This window comes from Budorcas taxicolor, chromosome 14, assembly GCF_023091745.1.
Source record: "Budorcas taxicolor isolate Tak-1 chromosome 14, Takin1.1, whole genome shotgun sequence".
NCBI classification, from domain to species: Eukaryota; Metazoa; Chordata; class Mammalia; order Artiodactyla; family Bovidae; genus Budorcas; species Budorcas taxicolor.
Window position 1 is genome coordinate 5347542 of NC_068923.1, and position 24945 is coordinate 5372486.

Here is a 24945-nt window from a genome sequence, read left to right on the forward strand (position 1 = left end):
CAGAATTCCCACAAAGGAGCGCAAGTGAAGATGTCAGAGTCAAATATTCAAGCACACAAGGAGGCAAAGCACCACGCATAAGAGAGCGAACAGAAGTTGCAGAGAGCAGAGAGAGACCTGCCAAGCTCTGATCCTGGAACTATCAACACAGATTATGGAACAGCTGACTATGATGAAAGAAATAAGACCAGATCAGCATACTGCAGAGGACAGCAAAGTATTAAAGAAAGAATGAATGAAACCCTAGCAAATTTATAAATGGACCAAATACAGTGTTTGAAAATGAACATACATTATTGAAATGAAACTCAATGTAGAGAACTACAGAGTAAAACCACAACGAGCCATCTCCACTTAACCATTCACTAACTGTGGGAGAAAAAGGGGTAGCTGAGGTAGCTCATCTCAGAGGAAAATGGGCACAGGCCCCACCAGGTAAACAAGATGGACACCCTGCAGCATGGCCTGTGCCTCTGGGCATGACCGCCTGGGACGATCAGAGATGGGGCTCAGATCATGAGGAAACAGAACCCAGACCCAGGCTAATGGCTAACAGCCATGCTGTAAAAGCGGTGCTTTAGATCTGTCAGCGTCATCAGAGACCAGAGGCTGAGGAGCTCACATGTTCAGGGAAGTATGGTAAAACCAATACAATGTTGTAAAGTAATTAGCCTCCAATTAAAATAAATAAATTTATATTAAAAAAAAAAGAGACATCGCAACCAAATGTGATATGTGGTCCAGGATTTGGTGCTGCCCTTAAGGGATGAATGTACTAGGAAGAATACACTCAGATAAATGACATGTTGCAGTATGGGCTGTAGAGCCAATTTTTAAAAATATAATATCAGTATTAAAAGTCTTAAATTTAATAGCTCTTCTCTGGTTATGTAAGAGAAGGTCCATCTTGTAAACAATGCTGTGTTAAGTGGCTAAATTGCACAGTGTATGGTTCAGAAAACAGAAGGAAATATTTATGTTGAGAAAAAGATAAAAGAGAGGGAAAAAAAAGAGGCCCACTGTATACTACCAGATGGCTGTTGTTATTGTTCAGTCGCTATGTCATGTGCTACTCCTTGCAACCCCAAGGACTGCATCATGCCAGGCTTCCCTGTCCTTCACCATCTCTGGGGGCTTGTTCAAACTCATGTCGATTGGGTTGGTGATGCCGTCTAACCATCTCATCCTCTTTCGTCTCCTTCTCCTCCTGCCTTCAGTCTTTCCCAGCATCAGGGTCTTTTATAATGGCCCCTCAGGTGGGCAAAGTAATGGAGCATCAGCTTCAGCATCAGTCCTTCTAATGAATATTCAGGGTTGATTTCCTTTAGAATTAACTAGTTTGATCTCCTTGCAGTCGAAGGGACTCTCAAGAGTCTTCTCCAACACCACAGTTCAAAAGCATCAATTCTTTGGCGCTCAGCTTTCTTTATAGTCCAACTCTCACATCCATACATGAGTACTGGAAAAACCACAGCTTTGACTAGAGAGACCTTTGTCGGCAAAGTAATGTCTCTACTTTTTAATACACTGTCTAGGTTTAATAGCTTTTCTTCCAAGGAGCAAGCATCTTTTAATTTCATGGCTGCAGTCACCATCTGCAGTGATTTTGGAGCCCAAGAAAATAAAGTCTGTCACTGTTTCCATTGTTTCCCCATCTATTTGCCATGAAGTGGTGGGACCAGATGCCATGATCTTAGTTTTCTGAATGTTGAGTTTTAAGCCAACTTTTTCACTCCTCTTTCACTTTCATCAAGAAGCTCTTTAGCTTCTCTTTGCTTTCTGCCATAGGGGTGGTATCATCTGCTTATCTGAGGTTATTGGTATTTCTCCTGGCAGTCTTGATTCCAGCTTGTGCTTCATCCAGCCCAGCATTTTGCATAATATACTCTGCATATAAGTTTAATAAGCAAGGTAATAATACACAGCTTTGACATACTCCTTTCCCAATTTGGAACCAGTCTGTTGTTCCATGTCCAGTTTTAATGGTTGTTTCTTGACCTGCATACAGATTTCTCAGGAGGCAGATCAGGTGGTCCAGTATTCCCATCTCTTTAAGAATTTTCCACAGTTTGTTGTGACCCACACAGTCAAAGACTTTGGTGTAGTCAATCAGTGAAGCAGAAATAGATGTTTTTCTGGAACTCTATTGCTTTTTCTGTGATCCAACATATGTTGGTGGTTTGATCTCTGGTTCCTCTGCCTTTTCTAAATGCAACTTCAACATCTGGAAGTTCACGGTTCATGTAATGAAACCTAGCTTAGAGAATATTGAGAATTACTTTGTTAACGTGTGAGAAGAGTTTAATTGTGCAGTAGTTTGAGCATTCTTTGGCATTTCTGTTCTTAGGGATTGGAATGAAAACTGACCTTTTCCATTCTGTGGCCATTGCTGAGTTTTCCAAATTTCCTGGCATATTGAGTGCAGCACTTTCACAGCATCATCTTTTAGGACTTGAAATAGCTCAACTGGAATTCCATCACCTCCACTAGCTTTGTTCATAGGGATGCTTCCTAAAGCCCACTTGAGTTTGCACTCCAAGATGTCTGGCTCTAGGTGAGTGATCACACCATCATGGTTATCTGGGTCATTAAGATCTTTTTTGTTTAGTTCTTCTATGTATTCTTGCCACCTCTTCTTAATATCTTCTTCTGTTAAGTCCATATGTTTTCTGTCTTTCATTGTGCCCATATTCACATAAAATGTTCCCTTGGTATCTAATTTTCTTGACGAGTTTCCATTCTTTCATTTTCTCTATGTTTTTGCATTGTTCACTTAGGAAGGCTTTGTTATCTCTCCTTGATATTCTTTGAAGCTCTGCCTTCAGAGGGATATAGCTTTTGTTTTGTCCTTTGCCTTTCAGTATTCTAAAAGCTGACATTTCTAAATGCAGGCCAGGATATGGAATTAATAAGATAACCACTTCTAATTACCTTTTTTAGTAGAATTATAATTATATTATTTATATAATTATACATTAATTACCTCCTTTTATGGAAAAAGAAATGGCAACCCACTGCAGTATTCTTGTTTGGAAAATCCAGTGAACAGCTGAGCCTGTCTGGCTACAGTCCATAGGGTCGCATACAGTCAGACAGGACTGAAGTGACTTCATGTATACATCCTTTTAAAAATTTACACTTCTATTAATAGATGTGATTTTTCTTAAATTCCAAAAATTTAAATTTATATGCACAGTGAGTGTTTCAGCATGATGTATTTTGCCCCACAAAATGACAGGAACATATTTTGAACATAAGAATTAGTGAATATAATGTATGCTATGTGGTAACTCCCTAGCAATTTAGATTAAAAGGTGTATCTTCTTGTGAAAGTGAGTTGATCTTTTGTGTGTAATTTCAGTTTTGAATCTGCTAAACATAATTCATCTCTCACATTTTCCTGTCATTTCTGATATAAATTGTTAGCATCAAATAAACCTTGATATAATTATAGACATATCTCCACCTTTTACGACCTTGATTAAAGTGGCCCAGCCCAGGCCCTTAAACCTTATAAATACTCTTCGCCTTTCCCATTCTTATTCTCCCTGAGTCATTCTTTGACTTGGTTTATAGAATGTATTCCATTTGAGGTTCTGTAAAAGGACAGGTTAAATCCACAAAGAACATATTAAAAACTCTTCAGAAATTAAACCTCCAAAAGAGCATAGTACTTTAAGGCTTGTTGAATTTTTTCATATTTTAAATAACCCACCAATTTAAATTCAAAGATGATATTCTGTATTTGGTGATAAAATTCAACTTAAACAATTCAAGATAGTCTTACAAAGTTCTCACTTATTTTTAAAGATAGAGCAATTTCCACACTTTCTTATGTGAAGCATTTGCTTTGAAAACTATGAGCTAAAACAGGATATTCTAATCAAATTTGTTTCTTATGATAATGTCAGAAACCTAGCACTTTCTTTCTGGATATTTTCCATATGTACTCTAACGCCAACATTTTATCTATTCCAGGGCATTCTGTTTTACCAATTCGTAGTAGACCATCTAAAGTCTTAATGGTTCCCAAATGTTGCTCAGTTTTAAGAGCTTTTGAATCCCATAAAATGTGAGAAACTGACACCAATATCGCGTTGCTAATGCTCAGCAGACACAGACGCGTGCCTCTGCCCTCGGGGTAAACACCGCTGAGGACAGACACAAATGGCTAACGATCCAGACTGAAACAGCTCCAGTAGCCTCCTTACCAAGACAGGTGGCCTCAGAAGGCTTGCTTTGAGACTTATCATTTCACTGCATCCACCAACGTAAAACTTGTGTCATAAGCGTAGCCCAAATGTAGTTGTCCACCTTTTACAACCTCGATTAAAGTGGCCCAGCCCAGGCCCTTAAACCTCTTTGCCTTTCCCGTTCTTATTCTCCCTCACAGTATTTAGTCTAATAAATATAGTTTTACTAAATGGATGAGGTTTTCTAAGTTATGTTTTGGAGTGTTGACAGTTGACAATAAATAAGCCTAGTGATGCTGGATAATTTAAGGGGAATTTAATAATTTAATCAGTAAATTAAGAATCTTAGATTTCTGTTTCTGCTTTTTAACCACCATCTGGTTTACATATAATGAAATGCGTGTCCTGCCAACCTCTCAAATCTCAGTTCCAAGACTGAGCTCCTCTCCTGCTCTCTTCCGTTTAGCTTTTCCACATGTTACTCTCATGTCATAGGGTAGGAAAAGTTGTCCTATGCCTTTTGTGTGCCCTCAACTATTTATTTACTCAGAAATCTTGAAATCTTTTTTGCATTGTCTTACTTTTCCAATACTAACCATTTTCTACATCCCATCAAGGTTAGATGAGAAATAGCAAACTATACCCATCAGTGAGGACACTTGAAATATATTACATACAGTGTAATAATACAGCTTTGTATGTTTTCACAGAAAAATATTCACCACATGATGACAGTGGAAGAGTGTATATATTATCTCATGTTTTATGTTTTGTGCATGTAAAAGTAAAGCTGCAACTTTACAGAGATGGCCCAGTATATGCAGATCAGTCAGTATGATACAGCACGTTAAGGGAAGACCGAAATCACACGAGCACCTCCGTAGACACAGAGAAAGCCTTTGACAAAACTCAGTACCCATTCGTAATAAAAATTCTTAGCATAGTGGATATAGAGGGAACATATCTCAGCATAATGAAAGATGTTTACAACCAACACAATACTCAGTGGTAAAGCTGAAAGCCTTTGTGCTAAAATCTGGTGCAAGACAAGGATGCTCACTCTCACCTCTTCTATTCAGCATAGCATTGGAAATCCTAACAGCAGTCGGACAAGTGAAAGAAGGGAAAAAGGGATCCAGATTGGAAGGGAAGAGGCAAAACTGCTCTTATATGCATATAGCATGACACTATATATAAAAACTCTCAAGTCTCTACACAAAAGCTACTCGAACTGATAAATGAATTCAGCAAGCTAGCAGGATACCTTTATATTCTTATATTTATATTCTTTATATTCTTTTAATATAAAGAAGTTGGTTGCATTTCTTTACACTAATAATGAAATAACAGAAAAGGAATGTAGAAAAATATTACCTTTTAATATCGCATCCTCAAAAATAAAATACTTAGAGTTAAACCTGACCAAGAAGGTGAAAGACATATGCCGAGAACTATAAAAATGTTAATAAAGGAAATTGAAGATGATTGAAAGAGTTCGGAAAGGTATCCCATGCTTTTGGCTTGGAAAAATTAATATTGTTAAAATGACCATACTACCCAGAGCAATCTACATATTTAATGCAATCCCTATCAAATTACCCTGGATGTTTTTCACAGACCTAGAACAAATAATCCTAAAATTTATATGGAAACATAAAAGACCCAGAATTGCCAAAGCAATCCTGAAGAAAAAGAAGAAAGCAGGAGACATAACCCATCCAGACTTCAAATACTACAAAGCTACAGTAATCCGAATAGCTTGGTACTGGTACAAAAGCAGCAGACATGTGGATCAATGAATCAGAGCAGAGGGCCCAGAAATAAGCCCACACACCTAAAGTCAGTCAGTCTTTGACAGAATAGACAAGGATCTACAATGGAGAAACGGTGGTCTCTTTAGCAAGTGGTGCTGGGAAAGTTGGATGTGCGTGTATGCTTAGTCACTAAGTTTAGCTGCATATAAATCAATGAAGTTAGGCACAGCCTCACACCATACACAAAAATAAACTCAAAATGAGTTAAAGACTTAAGCATAAGACATCACAACAAAAAACTCCTAAAAGAAAACATTGGCAAAACATTCTCTGGCATAAATCATACCGGTGTCTTTTTAGGTCAGTCTCCCAAGCAATCAAAATAAGAACAAAAATAAACAAATGGGACCTCGTCAGACTTCCAAGCTTTTGCACAGCAAAGGAAACCATAAACAAAATGGAAAGATAACCTATAGAATAGGAGAAAATATTTGCAAATACTGTGACCAATACAGGATTAATTTCCCGTATACACAAACAGCTCATACAGTTCAACAGCAACAAAACAAACCAATTAAAAAGTGAGCAGAAGACCTGAATACACATCTCTCCAAAGAAGACAGGCAGATGGCCAGTGCACATGAAAAGATGTTCACCATCGCTAATTATTAGAGAAATGAACTACAATAAGGTGTCATCTCACAACTGTCAGAATGTCCATCGTTGAAAATTTTACAAATAGCAAATGCTGGAGAGAGTGTGGATAAAAGGGAACCCTCTTGCACTGTTGGTAAAGACGCTATGGAGGAGAGAAAGTTAGTTCCTCAGAAAACTAAAATTAGAGTTAGCATATGATCCAGCAATCCTACTTCTGGGGATATATCCAGATAAAATTATAATTCAAAAAGATACATGCACTTCTGTGTTCATAGCAGCACTATTCACAAAAGCCAGGACATGGGAACAGCCTAAATGTCCGTCAAGAGGAATGGATAAAGAAGATGTGCACGTGTACAGTGGAATACTGCTAGCCATAAAGACAATGAAATATGCCATTTGCAGCAACTCTGATGCAAACTAGAGATTATCATCCTAAGGGAAGAAAGAAAGCAGATGGCAAATACTGTATGATGTCATTTAGATTTGGAGTATAAAATGTAACAGGTGAACCTGTCTACAAAACAGAAACAGACTCAGGGACATGGATGCCATGGGCTGGGGAAGTTTGGGGAGGGATGAATTGAGAGGTTGGGATTAGCAGATGTAAACTCTTATATACAGAATAATAAACAACAGGGTTCTACTGTATTTTGTTGTTGTTCAGTTGCTAAATCGTGTCCGACTCTTTGCAACTCCATGGACTGTAGCATACTAGGCTTCCCTCCTTCACTATCTCCTAGAGTTTGCTCAGATTCATGTTCATTGAGTCGGTGATGCCATCCAAACATCTCATCCTCGGTTGCCCTCTTCTCTTCCTGCCGTCCATCTTTCCCAGCATCAGGGTCTTTTCTACTGAGTTGGCTCTTCATGTCAGGTGGCCAAAGTATTGTAACTTCATCTTTTGTATAGCACAGGGAACTCTATTCAATATCTTATGATGAAACAAAATGGAAAAAAATATTTAAAAGATGTGTGTGTATATATATATATATATATATATATATGTATAACTGAGTCACTTCACTGTACAGCAGAAATTAGCAGTGTAAATCAGCTCTGCGTCATAAATATATACATATATATATACGTATACACAAACAGCATATAAAAGTCAGGCTGTACCTCAGAGGACAAATGTGGAATAAGGACAAGAAATAAGTATTCATTGTTTGTTGTTGTTGTTAATAAGTGGCTTTTATTCTATAATTAAAGAAAAAAACATTAATAAGCCTTTTTAAGAATGAAAACAATGAGAGTCCAGATAGTGGCATGCATCTATCTGCCCAGTAACTATTGGTTGTAGAGAAGACCTTTTTTCTTCCAGTTTGTTGAAAAGTGGCAGTAGAGAGGGTAGTTTCTGAGACTTTGAAAAAATGTAAGTCTCAACACCTTGGTAGCAGTTTTTTTCCTGGAATATGAAATGTTTCTTTCTACTTGGTTCCAGGAAATTTTATTTAGAAGTCAATGTGACTAAGCAATATTGCTCAAATACTCACATTATCACTAACAATGGATTCAGGTGATTTTTTTTTTCCATCTATACTTTACCTCTAAGCAAAAAAAGAGAAAAATGTGTTTTGCAGGAAAGACTTATTTCTGTTTAAACCCAATTTCATTAGAGGAGTTGCTATACACTTGATGTTTGATGTATAGTTTTAAATAAAAAGTTCGTTTTAAGGAAAGCTAGTTTTGACAGGCTGAAATGAAGCTGGTCAAGGAGTTTCATTAGAACCTTAGCCTTATGGCCTGAGATTAAGAATGGACACTGATGCTCTGTGATGACAGTATTTTTTAATGTTTCATGTGGAGCTGAGTGCCCAAGTGGGTGATCTATAAACATAATTTGAAATGAAAATGGTACCAAACTCTTCCTTTGTGGATTCAAAAGACAGGTTCGAATATGGACTTCAGACTTAATACCTCCTACCTACTTCATATTAAGTGAAGCTAATTAATTTTAGCTCTCTGGAGTTTTGTAATAAGAAGATCCAATTTGAGAGAATATAAGTCATTCTTTCCCTCTGACTCAAGTACGTGGAGCAGTGGCCTTTAAAAATACTACATGGTCTTTTTGTCTTATACTCTGCACATTTGGAGGGAGGGGACAAGATAGTTTAGGACAGTTAGATTTAGTCTAAAGATGCGGATAAATGAGGTCATCTAGAATTATAATAGTTTGGATAGGCTTATTTAGAATGCTATCCTATTTATTTAAGGAATACGAAATTAATAACAGCCTTCTCAATTTAAACACATTTGGAAGATATTGACATATCAGTTTTCATAATACTGAGAATCACAGTCCTGTGTGTCTTGAAATTCTAAAATGTATAAATGTCTAAATTTCCAAGATTCTATTTGCGGTTGTTGTACAGTCACTCAGTTGTGTCCAGTTCTTTGAGACCCCAGGACTGCACCATACCAGGCTTCCCTGTCCTTCACTATCTCCCAGTTACTGATACAGAGCTAGTGAGACTAGTGAACAAAGCTCAGATGTCCTGTCCCCACGGAGCTTATTTAGAAGGAGACAAATAAGTATAACAGGCAGTAATCATTATGGAGAAAAAGAACCAGAGGAGAGTAAGTGGTGCCCGGAAGGAGGGATGGTTTGAAATGTTGAGTAGGGCAGAAAGGAAATCCTTACTGAGAAGCGGACATCTGGGCAAAATGGCCTGAGGGATGTGAGGTCAGATACCTGGAAGGGGGGCAGATGCCTGCAGAGAAGCGCTGCAGGCCATGGTGACAGCAGGTACAGAGGTTTGGGGGCAAGGGGTCAGGAAGGGAGGAGGAAGGGCCAGTCATCAAAGAGAAGGACTTCATTCAGCTTTTAAGCTCAGATGGGAAGTCTAGAAGACTGTGAGCAGGTGACCTGATGGGCTTTACATCCTCAGGGGGTTACTCTGACTACTGTGTTGCATGTAGACCAGGGTGTGGGAACTGTTTTTCTGTAAGAGACCAGTTAATAAACATTTTAGGCTCTGTGGGGCCTGAGGTAGTGTCCACACTGCTCAGCTGTGCCCCTGAAACATAGAGGTTGCCGTGGACAGCATGTCATGTTTCAGCATAACTTAAAAAAACGAGTGATGGACCGAGTGAATCCTTCTGGGGTATAGTGTACTAGCCCCTGAGATAGACTATAGTAAACCAAGGGCAAAGGCGAATTGATAGGACGTTTGCAGGAGTCCAAGGCAGAGCTTGTGGTGGTAGAACTGCAGGAAGTGGTCAGATTCTGGGTAGATTTTGAAGATAGAGCCAGTGTGATTTGCCAGTGCCACTCCTCCAGTAGGAACCTTAACCGTTCCCCTATACCACCTATACCACTGTTCCACCAGGGATTGAAGGGTTCTGCTTTCTAACCCATCCTGCGTGTTTCCAGTCTTTTTTCTGAACTTGGTCATCTTTTCCATAGTTGCTTTGCAACTGATTGTTCTGGAAATGTCACAGCCAGATTCTGCCCAACTCCTCCCATCTTCATCAGTCACATTCCTGGTCATCTTACAAGGTTTCTTTCCAACCTGACCCTCTTTTTTGAATCTCCAAACATGTGTACAGTTTTTTTTTTTTTTTTTTCACTTGAATTCCGTAGCAGTTTTACTTCTTATGGTGTGACCTTTACTCTGTATTAATCTATAGTCATTTATGTATCTTATGTCTATCCTACTCTTTTGTAGGAATGTCAGCTCCTTGAATTAAGAAAACATATTAATATATATATGAAGTATATTTTTCTGTCTTGTTCAACCAGCGTTTGTAGAATTGAATCACTTTTAAAAATTTGTTCCTTTTTTACCATGTTAAAAAATGTTCTTGAAGTAACGTAAGATTAACATCACCTAATACCTTGTCTCTTCCTGCCCACTTTATCTTTTTTTTTTTATTTTACTTTATTTTACTTTACAATAATGTATTGGTTTGCCGTACATCAACATGAATCCGCCACGGGTGTACACATGTTCCCAATGCTGAACCCCCTCCTGCCTCCCTCCCCCTACCATCCCTCTGGGTCGTCCCAGTGCACCAGCCCCAAGCATCCTGTATCCTGCGTTGAACCTAGACTGGCGATTCATTTCTTGTATGATATTATACATGTTTCAATGCCGTTCTCCCAAATCATCCCACCCTCGCCCTTTCCCACAGAGTCCAAAAGACTGTTCTATACATCTGTGTCTCTTTTGCTGTCTCGCATACAAGGTTATCATTACCATCTTTCTAAATTCCATATATATGTGTTAGTATACTGTATTGGTGTTTTCCTTTCTGGCTTACTTCACTCTGTATAATCGGCTCCAGTTTCATCCACCTGATTGGAACTGATTCAAATGTATTCTTTTTCAGTTCAGTTCAATTCAGTTCAGTTGCTCAGTCGTGTCCAACTCTTTGCGACCCCATGAATCGCAGCACGCCAGGCCTCCCTGTCTATCACCAACTCCCGGAGTTCACTCAGACTCGCGTCCATTGAGTCAGTGATGCCATCCAGCCATCTCATCCTTGGTCGTCCCCTTTTCCTCCTGCCCCCAATCCCTCCCAGCATCAAAGTCTTTTCCAATGAGTCACCTCTTCACGTGACGTGGACAGAATACTGGAGTTTCAGCTTCAGTATCATTCCTTCCAAAGAAATCCCAGGGCTGATCTCCTTCAGAATGGACTGGTTGGATCTCCTTGCAGTCCAAGGGACTCTCAGGACTCTTCTCCAACACCACAGTTCAAAAGCATAAATTCTTTAGCGCTCAGCCTTCCTCACAGTCCAACTCTCACATCCATACATGACCACAGGAAAAACCATAGCCTTGACTAAACGGACCTTAGTCGGCAAAGTAATGTCTCTGCTGTTGAATATACTATCTAGGTTGGTCATAACTTTTCTTCCAAGGAGTAAGCATCTTTTAATTTCATGGCTGCAGTCACCATCTGCAGTGATTTTGGAGCCCAAAAACATAAAGTCTGACACTGTTCCCACTGTTTCTCCATCTATTTCCCATGGAGTGATGGGACTGGATGCCATGATCTTCGTTTTCTGAATGTTGAGCTTTAAGCCAACTTTTACTCTGTCCTCAAGAGGCTTTTTAGTTCCTCTTCACTTTCTGCCATAAGGGTGGTGTCATCTGCATATCTGAGGTTATTGATATTTCTCCCGGCAATCTTGATTCCATCTTGTGTTTCTTCATTGTGTATATGTACCACAGCTTTCTTATCCATTCATCTGCTGATGGACATCTAGGTTGCTTCCATGTCCTGGTTATTATAAACAGTGCTGCAGTGAACATTGGGGTACACGTATTTCTTTCAATTCTGGTTTCCTCAGTGTGTATGCCCAGCAGTGGGATTGCTGGGTCATAAGGCAATTCTGTTTCCAGTTTTTTAAGGAATCTCCACACTCTTCTCCATAGTGGCTGTACTAGTTTGCATTCCCACCAACAGTGTAAGAGGGTTCCCTTTTCTCCACACCCTCTCCAGCATTTATTGCTTGTAGACTTTTGGATCACACCATTCTGACTGGTGTGAAATGGTACCTCATTGTGGTTTTGATTTGCATTTCTCTGATAATGAGTGATGTTGAGCATCTTTTCATGTGTTTGTTAGCCATCTGTATGTCTTCTTTGGAGAAATGTCTGTTTAGTTCTTTGGCCCATTTTTTGATTGGGTCGTTTATTTTTCTGAAATTGAACTGCAGGAGTTGCTTGTATATTTTTGAGATTAGTTGTTTGTCAGTTGCTTCATTTGCTATTATTTTCTCCCATTCCGAAGGCTGTCTTTTCAGCTTGCTTATAGTTTCCTTTGTTGTGCAGAAGCTTTTAATTTTAATTAGATCCCATTTGTTTATTTTTGCTTTTATTTCCAGTATTCTGGGAAGTGGGTCACTTTATCTTTTGAATGAAATCCATTGTATTAACTTCCTGCTCAGTAGCTGCTGACCCCTTTTCTTACTTGGATCAATTGCTTTCTAATTGTGCTGTTTAGCTCTAATGTTACAATTTCTGCTTATTGAACTTCTGATGCATTAGAAACCATATCTTCTATCTGGATTTCCTTCCCAAAGCTAGTTTTCCAAGAGTTTAAAAAGAGAAAGAAAAGAAAAGCTTTGTACAAAATATATATCTGAAGAGTCCTTGGATATCAACATCCTCACAATTGATATGATGGGCAGTTTTGCTATGTAAAAAATCATTTTCTTTTAGAACTTTAAAAGTATTGTACCATCTATGCTTCATTTCTGATGGGTGAGAAATCCAGTGCATCTATTTCTTCTTTTGAAGTTAACTTGATAATTTCTCTTTTCTCCATTTTCCCTTTGGGGAGCTCTTGTTCATTAGTTCCTGGATGTCTTCAATTGATCATCTGTCTCCTCTCATATCTCATATTTTCTGCCTACCATTTTGCTCTAGATTCTTGGGTATGTACTCAGTTTTATCTTCAAACTATACCCTGAATTTTTTATTTCATATAACACATTTGTACTTTCCTTGGGGTACTTTATGTTTCTGATTTTTTTCCCAAGCATCTTTGTTTTATGATGTAATATCCTTGTCAGTATATGAAGATACTAAACATTTTTCTTAATGATTGCATGTAAGTAGAAGTACAGTGCTGTTCGTCTTGGAACAGTTCTGTTTATCTCGTTCTTTCCCTCATGCTGATAGCCTCCTGTAGATATCTGATGATTTATCCATATTTACGTTAATTTGTGTTTAATATCAGGAACTAGGAAGCCTCGTCACGGGATATCTGTGATTGGGGTTTCTTGATCCTTAAGCTGTATTTTTAAATAAGTGAGCAGGAAACCAGCTGTTTTACTGGAGACCTTCTCAGTGTGGCTTTCCATCTTCCAGAGTATTGCCGAGGTCTCCTGTCACCGACCGGCCTTCCTCCCTTTCTGTTTGCTGTTAACAGTTGCTCCTGGCTTTATTCATGTTCTGTAACTTTAATGAGGTCCTGGGAAACAGGACAGGAAGCAAATGACTGTTCTTGTAAACCTCTTGTGTTCAACAAATTAAAATAGGTCTTCATGGTTAAGTGCTATAAGCTTACAGTATTTTGCTTGACTAATAATAACTTTGTGTCAATAGCCTCATTCAATTTAATTCTACCCATCAAAGGGGCAAAGCAGTATTGAAGTTAGAGTGATGAGACAGAATTATTATTTAAGAATCCTGTCATACCCTGATCTCCAGCATCTATATTTGACTCCAGATAAGTAAAGAGAGAGTAAACTAAAGTATTAGCTAGATGGCAATTTATTAATTTACCATAGGAAGTATTACATTAAAGAAGCTAGAGGCTCACGGTTAGTGAATTCTCACCAGAGAGAAGGAATCTGTATGGAAAGCTAATTTTACAGTCACATAGTTTCTGGGTAGGCCTGGAGTCAGGAGAGGGTCTCACTGATGTTGGCTGGTAACATCCAGCTGAGAAGGCCAGATGTAGTGTGCCCACTGTCAGGTGGGGTTGCCATGTGTGTTTGCACACTCAGTCATGTACATCTCTTTGCGACACTGTGGACTCTGGCCCGCCAGGCTCCTTTGTCCAGGGAATTTCCCAGGCCAGAGTACTGGAGTGGGTTGCCATTTCCTTCTCCAGGGGATCCTCCTGACCCAGGGATTGAACCCGTGTCTCTCGTGTCTTCTGCATTGGCAGACGAGTCCTTGACCACTGAGCCACTGGGGAAGCCATGTAGACCAGAAAATTAAGTATTGATCAGAGCATGTTTCTTTTGGATTTTGCTTGAGATACAGAAAGTCTCTTTATTGGTGCAGTTCTTTTTCTAGGTGACATTTTGATTGTGTTGATGAAAGTTCAGCAGGGACAGTACAGTGAAGTTAACTAGGCATAAGGTTTCTCAGTTTTCTGGAGTCCACGCTAAAGCACCGCAGGTGATTTTGTGAAACTTCTCAGCTACTTTCTACAAATCCTTGCTTAAGGATTCTAACTCATAAAACATCAACCTTTTTAAAAAATCATATTTAGAATTCTGTCTAAATTTAAATCTCAGAAGGTCAGTCCATCAAGAGCAGATATTATATCAATGACACTTAGAAAGAAACTGACTTATACGTTAAATGACTCCATCCAGAATCTCACAGTAAATATAAACAGCAGACTCAAGAACCAAATCTCAATTTTCTGTCTCTGATATTTTCTACTATACCTCTTAAATTGCTGTTATTTTATGAAAAAGTTAAGGTACTAGAAAGCAGTTGCTGTATATTTTACCATCTTGGACAATTAAGAGTAATAGAAAATCTCATTAATTTAGAGTTCACTAATACAGTTTGCAATTATTCCTACATTTGTATGCTAATGCTTACCTTTGGAACTATCTTTTATAAGCTGTGTATGGCCGACTATATTTTATATGGTCAGGAAAAATGAAATTAGGTACATTCTTTCTTCAAGGAGCAGTACATATTTTAGCACTTTTGAATTACATTAAACTTACTTAAATGTAATCAAAGCTTAACACAAATTATACTGGTTCTTAACACAGTCACTATGAGACTTTATTTTTCAGTGTAAAGCACGTGGCCAAGGACTAGCTTTGTTAGCCTGGTACAGTTTATATATTCATAAAATATAATCTATTCCCTTTAGAACTTCTATGACTTTTGATGTTCACCAACTCTTTCTTTCCCTTTTACCCAGTTCCTGCAGTGAGATTTAACAAAACATGATTTAACTATATGCCATTTGTTGAATTTCAAGATAAACCTACAATTTTGGTTTTTATGCAAATATTTAAATTTTAAAAATTTTCTTCTGCCCTCCCTTTTCTTACTGGATATATGTTGCTGGTTTCTCATTTCTTTCTCTCTGTGTATATTTCATATGCTATAAATCCATTTGACAGTGATGATTAACTAGGGCTTTACCTCCTCAGATTCCCAGGTCTAGCCTTCTTTCTATCCCAATAGCATGTTTTCCCCTTTCTCAGAACCATTTGATAAATGATTCCTAATCATATCACAGTAAAGCCCAAGGTGCTTAGCCTGTTTACATTTAAGATTTCTGTATCTATTGTAAATATCCAATAGTAGCAAGACCTAAAGTTAGCATAATCACACGCAACCATGAGAAAGGAAGCGTTGTTCTAAGGAATCCAGTCTTCTCCCAGTTCTTTTGTCACTAGTCAAAGAAATTGCTTTAAAATTCTCTGTGGCACATAAATTTCCCCAGATACCCTCCCTCTACAACATCATGTATCATAAGGATTCATTTTATAAATAAAGCACAAGTATAGACTTAATTCTAAGTTGATTTCAGTGAAGGTGTAACATGATGATGACTTAATATTGGCTTAAGTCAGCACTAAATGTTGTTTTTCAAAATATATTTAAAGTAGAAGGTGCTGTTTATTCCAGTTAATAGCCAAGGTTATCTTAGTGGCAGTCAGCGTACACTAACAGTGACATAAATCAGCAGTCTAAAAGGAAATAAGTATATAAAACTTATCGGGTACATTTGTAAAAGCTGTTGTTATATGACAGACAGAGGCTTAATTGTACTTTCTGTTGGTTATTCATCTAGTTTGATAAGCGAGAATAGATGGGGGAAGGTGGAAGAAGCAGGAGTCAAGTCTTGATTTTTTTTTTTTTTTTTCCAGATAACTTCCATGCCCTTTCTTGGCTCTTTTAATTTTGGTCTTTTTCATATGGCCACCTTATCTGGAAAAAAAAAAAAGCTTTTTTCTGAACCGCTATTTTTAGTTTTTAATTGTTAACATGCACTCTGGTTTAGCTGGAAGTTTATGTGTCCCTTTGAGGAATTACAGCCAGAGTCTCTCGAACACCTGTGATTTTAGAGTGCAGTTCCTAAATTGAGCAATTCACATTTACTTTGAAGGTTAAACCAAGTTCAAAATACTTATTTTAGTGTTTCAGAAACCAGTAGAAAGACCTCTCTAGATCTCCTAGATACCTGTGATGCAGATGATCAGCTAGGAGAGGGCAGATGGGGGAGAGGAGAGAAGCCCCTCCATGTATTACTCAGTGTGGAGTCATAGCTTGAACATAAAATATTTGCATGAGGATTATTAACCAGAATTCTTCTGTGGACATCTGCCCCTTTATGTGCATATAAATATACTGATAAATACATATAAAAATAAGTATAAAAGCTATTACACACTTTTCAACAACAAAGCAGAATACAATGATCATACTTTTTTTTTTCTCTCTCTTATTTTAGAAAGGTTAAGTTTAGAGCATTAGCAGTGCTGAGAGGGTTGAATAACTTTTTAAAAAACAGGATTGTGCTTGAACAGCAGAGCTTACGTAGTACTTAACCCATGAAAGATACTGTTTTTAAATTAATTGTGAACAGGCATTTGGTTTTTAAACAGCCTGCTCCTCTCTTCATTACAAGTTGGTTGTTTTTATTTAAAGGTATGTTACTGTTAAGCAAGTATCCTTTTACTGAATTATACACATTTAAATTAAACCTAAGACAGCATATTAAAAAGCAGAGACATTACTTTGTCATAAAGTTCCATCTAGTTAAAGCTATGATTTTTCCAGTAGTCATGTATGGATGTGAGAGTTGGACCATAAAGAAAGCTGGGCACTGAAGAATTGATGCTTTTGAACTGTGGTGTTGGAGAAGACTCCTGAGAGTCCCTTGGACATCAAGGAGATCCAACCAGTCCATCCTAAAGGAGATCAGTCCTGGCTGTTCATTGGTAGGACTGATTTTGAAACTGAAACTCCAATACTTTGGCCACCTGATGCAAAGAGCTGACTCATTTGAAAAGAGTCTGATGCTGGGAGGGATTGGGGGCAGGGGGAGAAGGGGACGGCAGAGGATGAGATGGCTGGATGGCATCACTGACTCGATGGACATGAGTTTGAGTGAACTCCGGGAGTTGGTGATGAACAGGGAGGCCTGGCGTGCTGCGATTAATGAGGTCTCAAAGAGTCGGACACGAGTGAACGACTGAACTGAACTGATGCTGGGAAAGATTGAAGGCAGGAGATGAAGGGGACGATAGAGGATGAGATGGTTGGATAGCATCACCGACTCAATGAGCGTGGGTTTGGGTGGACTCTGGGAGTTGATGATGGACAGGGAGGCCTGCAGAGTCGGACACGAGTGAGCAACTGAATTGAACTGAAATTAAAACCAAATCCATTTGTGTCTGTTTTGACTGTAGAGACAGAAAAATAATGAACATGTCCAGAGTAGTCGTGATGCTAATAGCTAAGCAACTATTTTCCTTAGTGCTAAGGAGCACCAGTCACCTTCTAAAATCTTAAGATGAGTTTTTATTGGCACCATTCGAACAGCTCTTGAAAACTATATTCTTTATCATGGACTTGGTTATATCTTAAAGAAGAAAAAAGAAAATTAATATGAACTGCCACTCTTCAGACTTCATCTGGTCTTTAGGATGAGCCCGTAAGGAAAGGTGGTGACACGCACGGAGTGTCAATGGTCAGAGTCACGTGGCAGAGAAGTGGCCAAATGAGAGCTGACACCAAATCTGTGAAACCAGGGTCTGCACCTCTTTTCTCATGCTGGACATTTCAGTTATGCTTTCATTTTCCACATGGATTCACATATCTTGTTTTAACATCCTTGGAATCATCTCAGATTTTAGTCAAAAGAAATTAGAAAATGCATTAGTTATCAGTATGATTTTTAAGTAAAATACCTCCCTTTTGAACAATTTAGTTTATTTCATCAGTCATAATAAATATGAGTGCCAGGTACTCTGAGGGGTACTCTGGAATACTCAGGCCAATCTGTCACTCAGGAAAAGTGACAAATTTCGTAAGTTACCTTCCTGTGAAGCACATTCTGTCATCACTGAGGGGGCAGAGCGACTGACCAGTGGCTTTCCCGCCCAGGAGTCTCTGCTGCTACCTGAGGTGCAGGGCCTGGTGTGAAGGCGTCACCTTGGGGGCCAGGAACTGCGGAACTGAGGGGAGAGAAACATTGGTTCCACACTGCTGTTCGAGTCCTTCTTGGTTTTCCTTAGGAAGCTTCGACTATTCCTTCTAGACTTCTCTGTTGAGAAAGAGAATGAGGGATGTGCAGGGGCCCCCTAGGGGTTCAGTGGTTGGCATTAGACTGGCTGCCCTGTCTGTGAAAAAAAGGCATGTCTCTGCCACACTGCGTGTTTTCCTGCAGGAAGCAGAGGCTCTCAGTCCAGCTGGGCCTTGAGCCATTCAGAAGGACACGCTGAGCTTCATGGGAAGGGAGGAGGAGACTGGGATAAAATAGGACCAAATGCTGCTTTTCAGAAATCCATGCCACAGACTGTTTTAATAAACAAGTATTTCCTTAGATGTTATGTATTAGATACCTAAAGGACTTTGTAAGCAATGGAAACAGTTAATTTAGATGATATGGAGTCTCACAAAGATATCAAATAACCAGTCTGCTGCTTTCTCCTTAAGAGTTACGTTGTGTGTTTTTTTTGTTTGTTTTTTTGAAGGAAAAAAATAAATGATTGTTTTTAGATTCAAGTTATAATAAATACTATCTAAAGTTCAGGGAGTAAGCAAGTCAGCCATCTTTTCAATAGTGTTCGTAAGCTCAAAAGATCTCCTTTTAAAGGTGTCATCACTTTACTGTTTTAATTATTCAGTTAAAGCTTATCTATCTATCGTGTCTGTGCTGGGCCTTCATTGCAGTGCGTGGGCTTGCCTGGTGGGGCCTGGGCTCTGGAGCGCACGGGCTTCGGTCGTGTGGCTTGCAGGTTTAGTTGCCCTATGGTGTGTGGGATCTTAATTCCCAGACCTGAGATCAAACCCGTGTCTCCTGCATTGTCAGGCAAATTCTTAACCACTGGACCCCACGGAAGTTCCCCCCAAAATCTCTTAATTGGATTCTTAGAAAAGTGCAGCCTAATACTAACCACATCTGCTTACTTTCTTCATTTCTTTTTTTCATTCTTCATCAGGAAAACCGTTTTGTTTTAGGACATGTCTGACATTCCAGGTTAAAATGCTTTTTCTAGTTTAGATACATTGAACTAGCCAATACAACTTTTTTATACCTAACAGCAGGAATTATATTGGTGGCGCTCGCTTTTAAAAATGTCATGTTATATTACGGTGATTGAAAGAGTGAGCTTTGGAGATAGATCTAGATTTCCATCCTGTCTCTAAAGCTGATTTAGTTTTGGTTAATACAACCTTTTAGGTAAAGTATTAATAGTCTGTTTCAAGAGAGAAACTACTTCACTTTGGTCCTTTATTTGCTTTTATAGATCAGTGTACTGTCACCCGGACCTACCTGTTCCTTCACAAGTTCTGGTTCTTCAGTGCCGCCTACTACTTTGGGAACTGGGCCTTTCTTGGGGTAAGTACAGGCATCCCAAAGATGCCATGACCATTAGTGGCCCATTTGTGGTTGGGTTTGGATTTTAAAGTCAGTGCTTTCTGGGAGATTTCAAGTTTGAGAAATAACATACAGCTTATTTACCTCTGCAGGTGTTTGTCATTGGGTTCATCGTGTCCTGCTGTAAAGGGAAGAAGTCAGTCATTGAAAGGGTAGATGAGGATGACTCAGACCTGAGTGATGAAGAGCCCTCTGTCTACTCTGTTTGAGGGCCTCTGTCCTGCAGCATTTACAGAGCGGACTGCATCTCATGTGTGTTTCAAAGTGTCAAACTAACATTAGGATGAACTGACTAGCTTTCATCAAAAATGGGAGCATGGCTATTGAAAAACTATATTTTTTATGTTTTCTGAAGTAACATTATTGTATCATAGATTAACATTTAAAATTGCTATAATAATAACTATGTAAACATAAAACTACCGGCTGTGTGAGGGAATGTTTGTGGAGATTTTTTTTCCTCTAGTGTATAATAGTGTTCAATTGATTAAAAGCCCTCCAGAATTAATATTCCCTTCATCATTTTTTAAAAACATAATAAATCACTTGTACCTGTGCCATTTGGTCTCTAGAGTACTGTGGAATTTTCAAGTGTCTATATCTGATTGTCAAAAAATAATATTCACAGTATAGCTGAATACTAAATATTACTCCGTTATGCAACTTGTCTTCTAGTTTCTAGATTAAATTACTAGTGCCACTGAAATAGATTTCATGAGCAAATTTCAGGCTTCTTGGTGTCTCAGATATATTATATTGTTCATATAGTAATCCATTAGATATATTGTCACCTCTCAATATTTAAGGCACATACATTGTTGTAAATAAGTAACCTCAAAATTTGTATTCCAGCATAAATGGGAGTACTTTCAAGAATAAGTAATCCTGAAAAAATGAGTGAACTGATCAGTTTAAAACATATGACATAATATTTTGGCATTAAAGATAGTTTTTAATTCTAAAGATTTAGAATTTGCAAAAGATACAGGGAGAGCTGTATAGAATTGATAGGGCATATTGAACACATTCTAGATAGTGAGAATTCATCACAAGTTATATTCTAGTTTACTAACATAGGCAAATTAGAACTCATAAAAGGCACATAGTATGTATGATTCTTGAAATAAAATACCATTCAGTTCAGTTCAGTCGCTCAGTCGTGTCCGACTCTTTGCAACCCCATGAATCGCAGCACGCCAGGCCTCCCTGTCCATCACCATCTCCCAGAGTTTACTCAAACTCAGGTCCATCGAGTCAGTGATGCCGTCCAGCCATCTCATCCTCTGTCGTCCCCTTCTCCTCCTGCCCCCAATCCCTCCCAGCATCAGAGTCTTTTCCAATGAGTCAACTCTTCGCATGAGGTGGCTAAAGTACTGGAGTTTCAGCTTTAGCATCATTCCCTCCAAAGAACACCCAGGGCTGATCTTTAGAATGGACTGGTTGGATCTCCTTGCAGTCCAGGGGACTCTCAAGAGTCTTCTCCAACACCACAGTTCAAAAGCATTAATTCTTCGGTGCTCAGCCTTCTTCACAGTCCAACTCTCGCATCTATACATGACCACTGGAAAAACCATAGCCTTGACTAGATGGACCTTTGTTGGCAAAGTAATGTCTCTGCTTTTGAATATGCTATCTAGGTTGATCATAACTTTTCTTCCAAGGAGTAAGCGTCTTTTTAATTTCATGGGTGCAATCACCCATCTGCAGTGATTTTTGAGCCCAGAAAAATAAAGTCTGACACTGTTTCCACTGTTTCCCCATCTATTTCCCATGAAGTGATGGGACCAGATGCCATAATCTTCGTTTTCTGAATGTTGAGCTTTAAGCCAACTTTTTCACTCTCCTCTTTCACTTTCATCAAGAGGCTTTTTAGTTCCTCTTCACTTTCTGCCATAAGGGTGGTGTCATCTGCATATCTGAGGTTATTGATATTTCTCCCTGCAATCTTGATTCCAGCTTGTGCTTCTTCCGGCCCAGCATTTCTCATGATGTACTCTGCATATAAGTTAAATAAGCAGGGTGACAATATACCATGAAGTTTCTGAAAAAGACGTAGGAATTAGCAGCCATCCCCTACTCAGTTCTTCTCTCCCTTAATTTTTGTGCCACCTTGCTCTGATTGTTTTGTCTTTCTGGATAGACCTTCACACCCTTCCTTTGGTGACCTTTACTGTTCTTCACGAAGATTCTATTTCCTTCTGTCATTATTTCGCATTTTCTTTCTGGACGATCTCATATACCCTTGGTTTCCATCTACAGCCGTTGTTGCATTGGAGCAGTTGGTTGTTGAAACTAAGATTTCAGGGGACAGATGGGAGAAGGCTGTTGCTGGCTGCACAGAGACAGCTTAAAGGGGATGAAGTGTACTGTGCCTGCAACCAGGGGTGTATGCGGAGGAAGCTCGGGTTTGCTGGAGAAGTGAGCACAGTTGTGACATGGAGCTCAGCAGGAGGGGTGAGGCCAGGGGCAGCCTCACTGTGGGCTCACAGCGGTTGTGATCTGCCCCTGAATCCTCATTGTCTACATCTGACCTAGTGCCACCTCTGCAGGCTCTGCCAGTGCACGAACACCGGCAGGTTGCCCACATGCCAAGGTGGAGCTGAAGTCAGCTGACCCCCAGGGGTCATGTGGCTTAGGAAGTAGGGGTGAATCTGGAGGCCCCCTCACACACAGCTGGGCAATCTGTCACCAGTTTTGTAAACTCAGCACCTACAGGACATCCAAGTGGACTGCAGGTGCCCCCACAGCTGGGACAGGTCTGGCCCTGGAAGCTTGGGCACGTGCTAATGAAAGCAGGCTGGGGTCTGGTCTGCCTCCGTGATTCCCTTGGTGGGCCCACATATACGACTGCTTGTGGGCCTGGTACCTGACTTCAGTGGTTCTGCACTGGTGGCCTTGTGAACAAAGCACCTGAGGGACACAGATAGTTGCTGGCATTCCCACTATTGAAGCAGGGCTGATGGCAGTGCCCCAAACAGTGTCCTTTGTGAGCCTGCCATAACGGGTTTCAGGTGACACCACAGAGTGTACTCCCTAGTGGACATTCCAGCAAAGAAATGCTCAGGGCTCCTGCCTCAGTGGGAGAGCCCCGAACCCACTTCTTCACCCCACAGCTCAGAAGTGGTCTGGCGTGTTCTACTTCAACAACTAGAGAGCAGACACCGCTCCACAACAGGGCGCTGACAGCCACAGAGCACAGGGGAGGCCCTGCCTGCTCACCGTCTAGTGCAGGCTCATCACCACCACACTAGTCATGCCCTCTGTCAAGGGGAGAACAGCCAGCACACTGAGGAAAGACATGGCAGGCATCCACACACAGTCAGCCCTCAAACCCCAAATACTAAAACCATGCCGTCGCCACAGGGATGCTCCCACATTAATCAGCCATTCAAGAACACAGTAGATAACTGTTCCTTCTGAACTCCTGAGTGAAGTGAAGTTGCTCAGTTGTGTCCAACTCTTTGCGGCCCCATGGACCATAAGATCCTGCAAGCCAGAAAAGACAGGGAGGGAGAGAGGATGCAGAGGCTGTCTGATCAGCTGGGCATCAAGCAGTTCAGGACATGCTGAACTTCAGGGGAAGGAAGGAGAGGAAGAAAGGTTATTAATAGAAATGCAATTTTTTATGCCAGCATGGATGGGAGGGGAGCTTGGGGGAGAATGGATACATGTATGGCTGAGTCCCTTCACTGTTCACCTGAAATTATTACAACATTAATCAGCTATACCTTGATACAAAATAAAAAGCTTTAAAAATGCTCATTACTGTAAACAGGAGCCAGAAACTAAAGAGGAGCTGAGAAAAATTATAAAACTCATTTGCTGAGACAAATTCTGAGCAAAAGACAGTGAATGAAAGTGATAGTCACTCAGTAGTGTCCAACTCTTTGCAACCCCATGGACTGTACAGTTCATGGAATTCTCCAGGCCAGAATACTGGAATGGGTTGCCATTCCCTTCTCCAGGGGATCTTCCCAACCCAGGAATTGAACCAGGGTCTCCTGCATGGCAGGCAGATTCTTTACCAGCTGAACTAACAGGGAAGCCCTTAGAAGTAGATTGAATAATGCAGAAGAACAAATGTGATCTGGAATCTAGAATAATGGAAATCACTCAATTAGAACAGCAGAAAGACAAGTGGAAAAAAAATGAAAGCAATATTGGAGACCTATCTGATAACATAAAGTGAACCATATACACATAATAGTAATCCTAGAAGAAAGAGAAAAGGGTTTGAAAGTGCATTTGAAGAAATTACGGCTGAAATTTTCACAGACCTGAAGAAGGAAACATTCACGTACCAGCCACACAAAGGGTCCCAAACAAGATGAACCCAAACACTAAGACAATCAAAATAGCAAAAGTTAGAGGATTCTAAAGGCAGCAAACGAAAAGCAAAAAGTCAATTACAAAGGAACCCTCATAAAGCTATGAGCTGATTTCTCTACAGAAATTTTGCAGGCCAAAAAGGAGTGGCATGATATATTCAGAGACCTAAAAGGGGAAAATATACAGTCTAGGATACTCTACCTAGCAAGATTGTCATTTAGAAGAAGAAACAAAGAATTTCTCAGACAAGCAAAAAGAGAATATAGCAATTCTAAACCAACCTTAAAATTTTTTTGAAAGGCCTTTTCTAAATAAAAAAGAAGAATCTATAGGAAAGAGAAAATCACAGTTGCAAAGTAAATCACTTAAGCCAGTAAACAGATTTTTTTAAACAAAAGTATTTTTTGTTAAAATGATGATAACCACAATAAACTGCAAAAGAATAAACACAAAGATGTAAGAGGATATTTAAATCAAAACATGTCGGGGAGGAGAGTAAGAAAATGTTGATTTTTTTTTAAGGAATATGTTTGAGCCTATATGACTAACAGTCTAAAGCAAGTAACTATAGAAATGGGGTTAACACACTTGAAGAACAGGGTAACTACAAAATCAAACAATACATTCACAAAAATCAAAAAGAAGAAAACAGAAGCATAATACAAAAGAAAATT

The 24945-nt window shown here is 39.5% G+C and overlaps 1 protein-coding gene across 2 annotated transcripts in view; it reads left to right on the forward strand.

Moving 5' to 3' along the window:
• Positions 1 to 20626, forward strand: part of LMBRD1 (LMBR1 domain containing 1) — a 136138-nt gene extending 115512 nt beyond the window's left edge. The window contains exons 15-16 of one of the 2 annotated variants that reach the window (XM_052651685.1): positions 19812 to 19903; positions 20035 to 20625. In XM_052651685.1, the coding sequence (XP_052507645.1) occupies positions 19812 to 19903; positions 20035 to 20151 (209 nt within the window). In that variant the 3' untranslated portion in view covers positions 20152 to 20625. Of the gene's footprint in view, positions 1 to 19811; positions 19904 to 20034 lie in introns of both variants that reach the window. The other variant, XM_052651686.1, reaches the window with a different exon arrangement.
• Positions 20627 to 24945: the final 4319 nt, after the last annotated feature.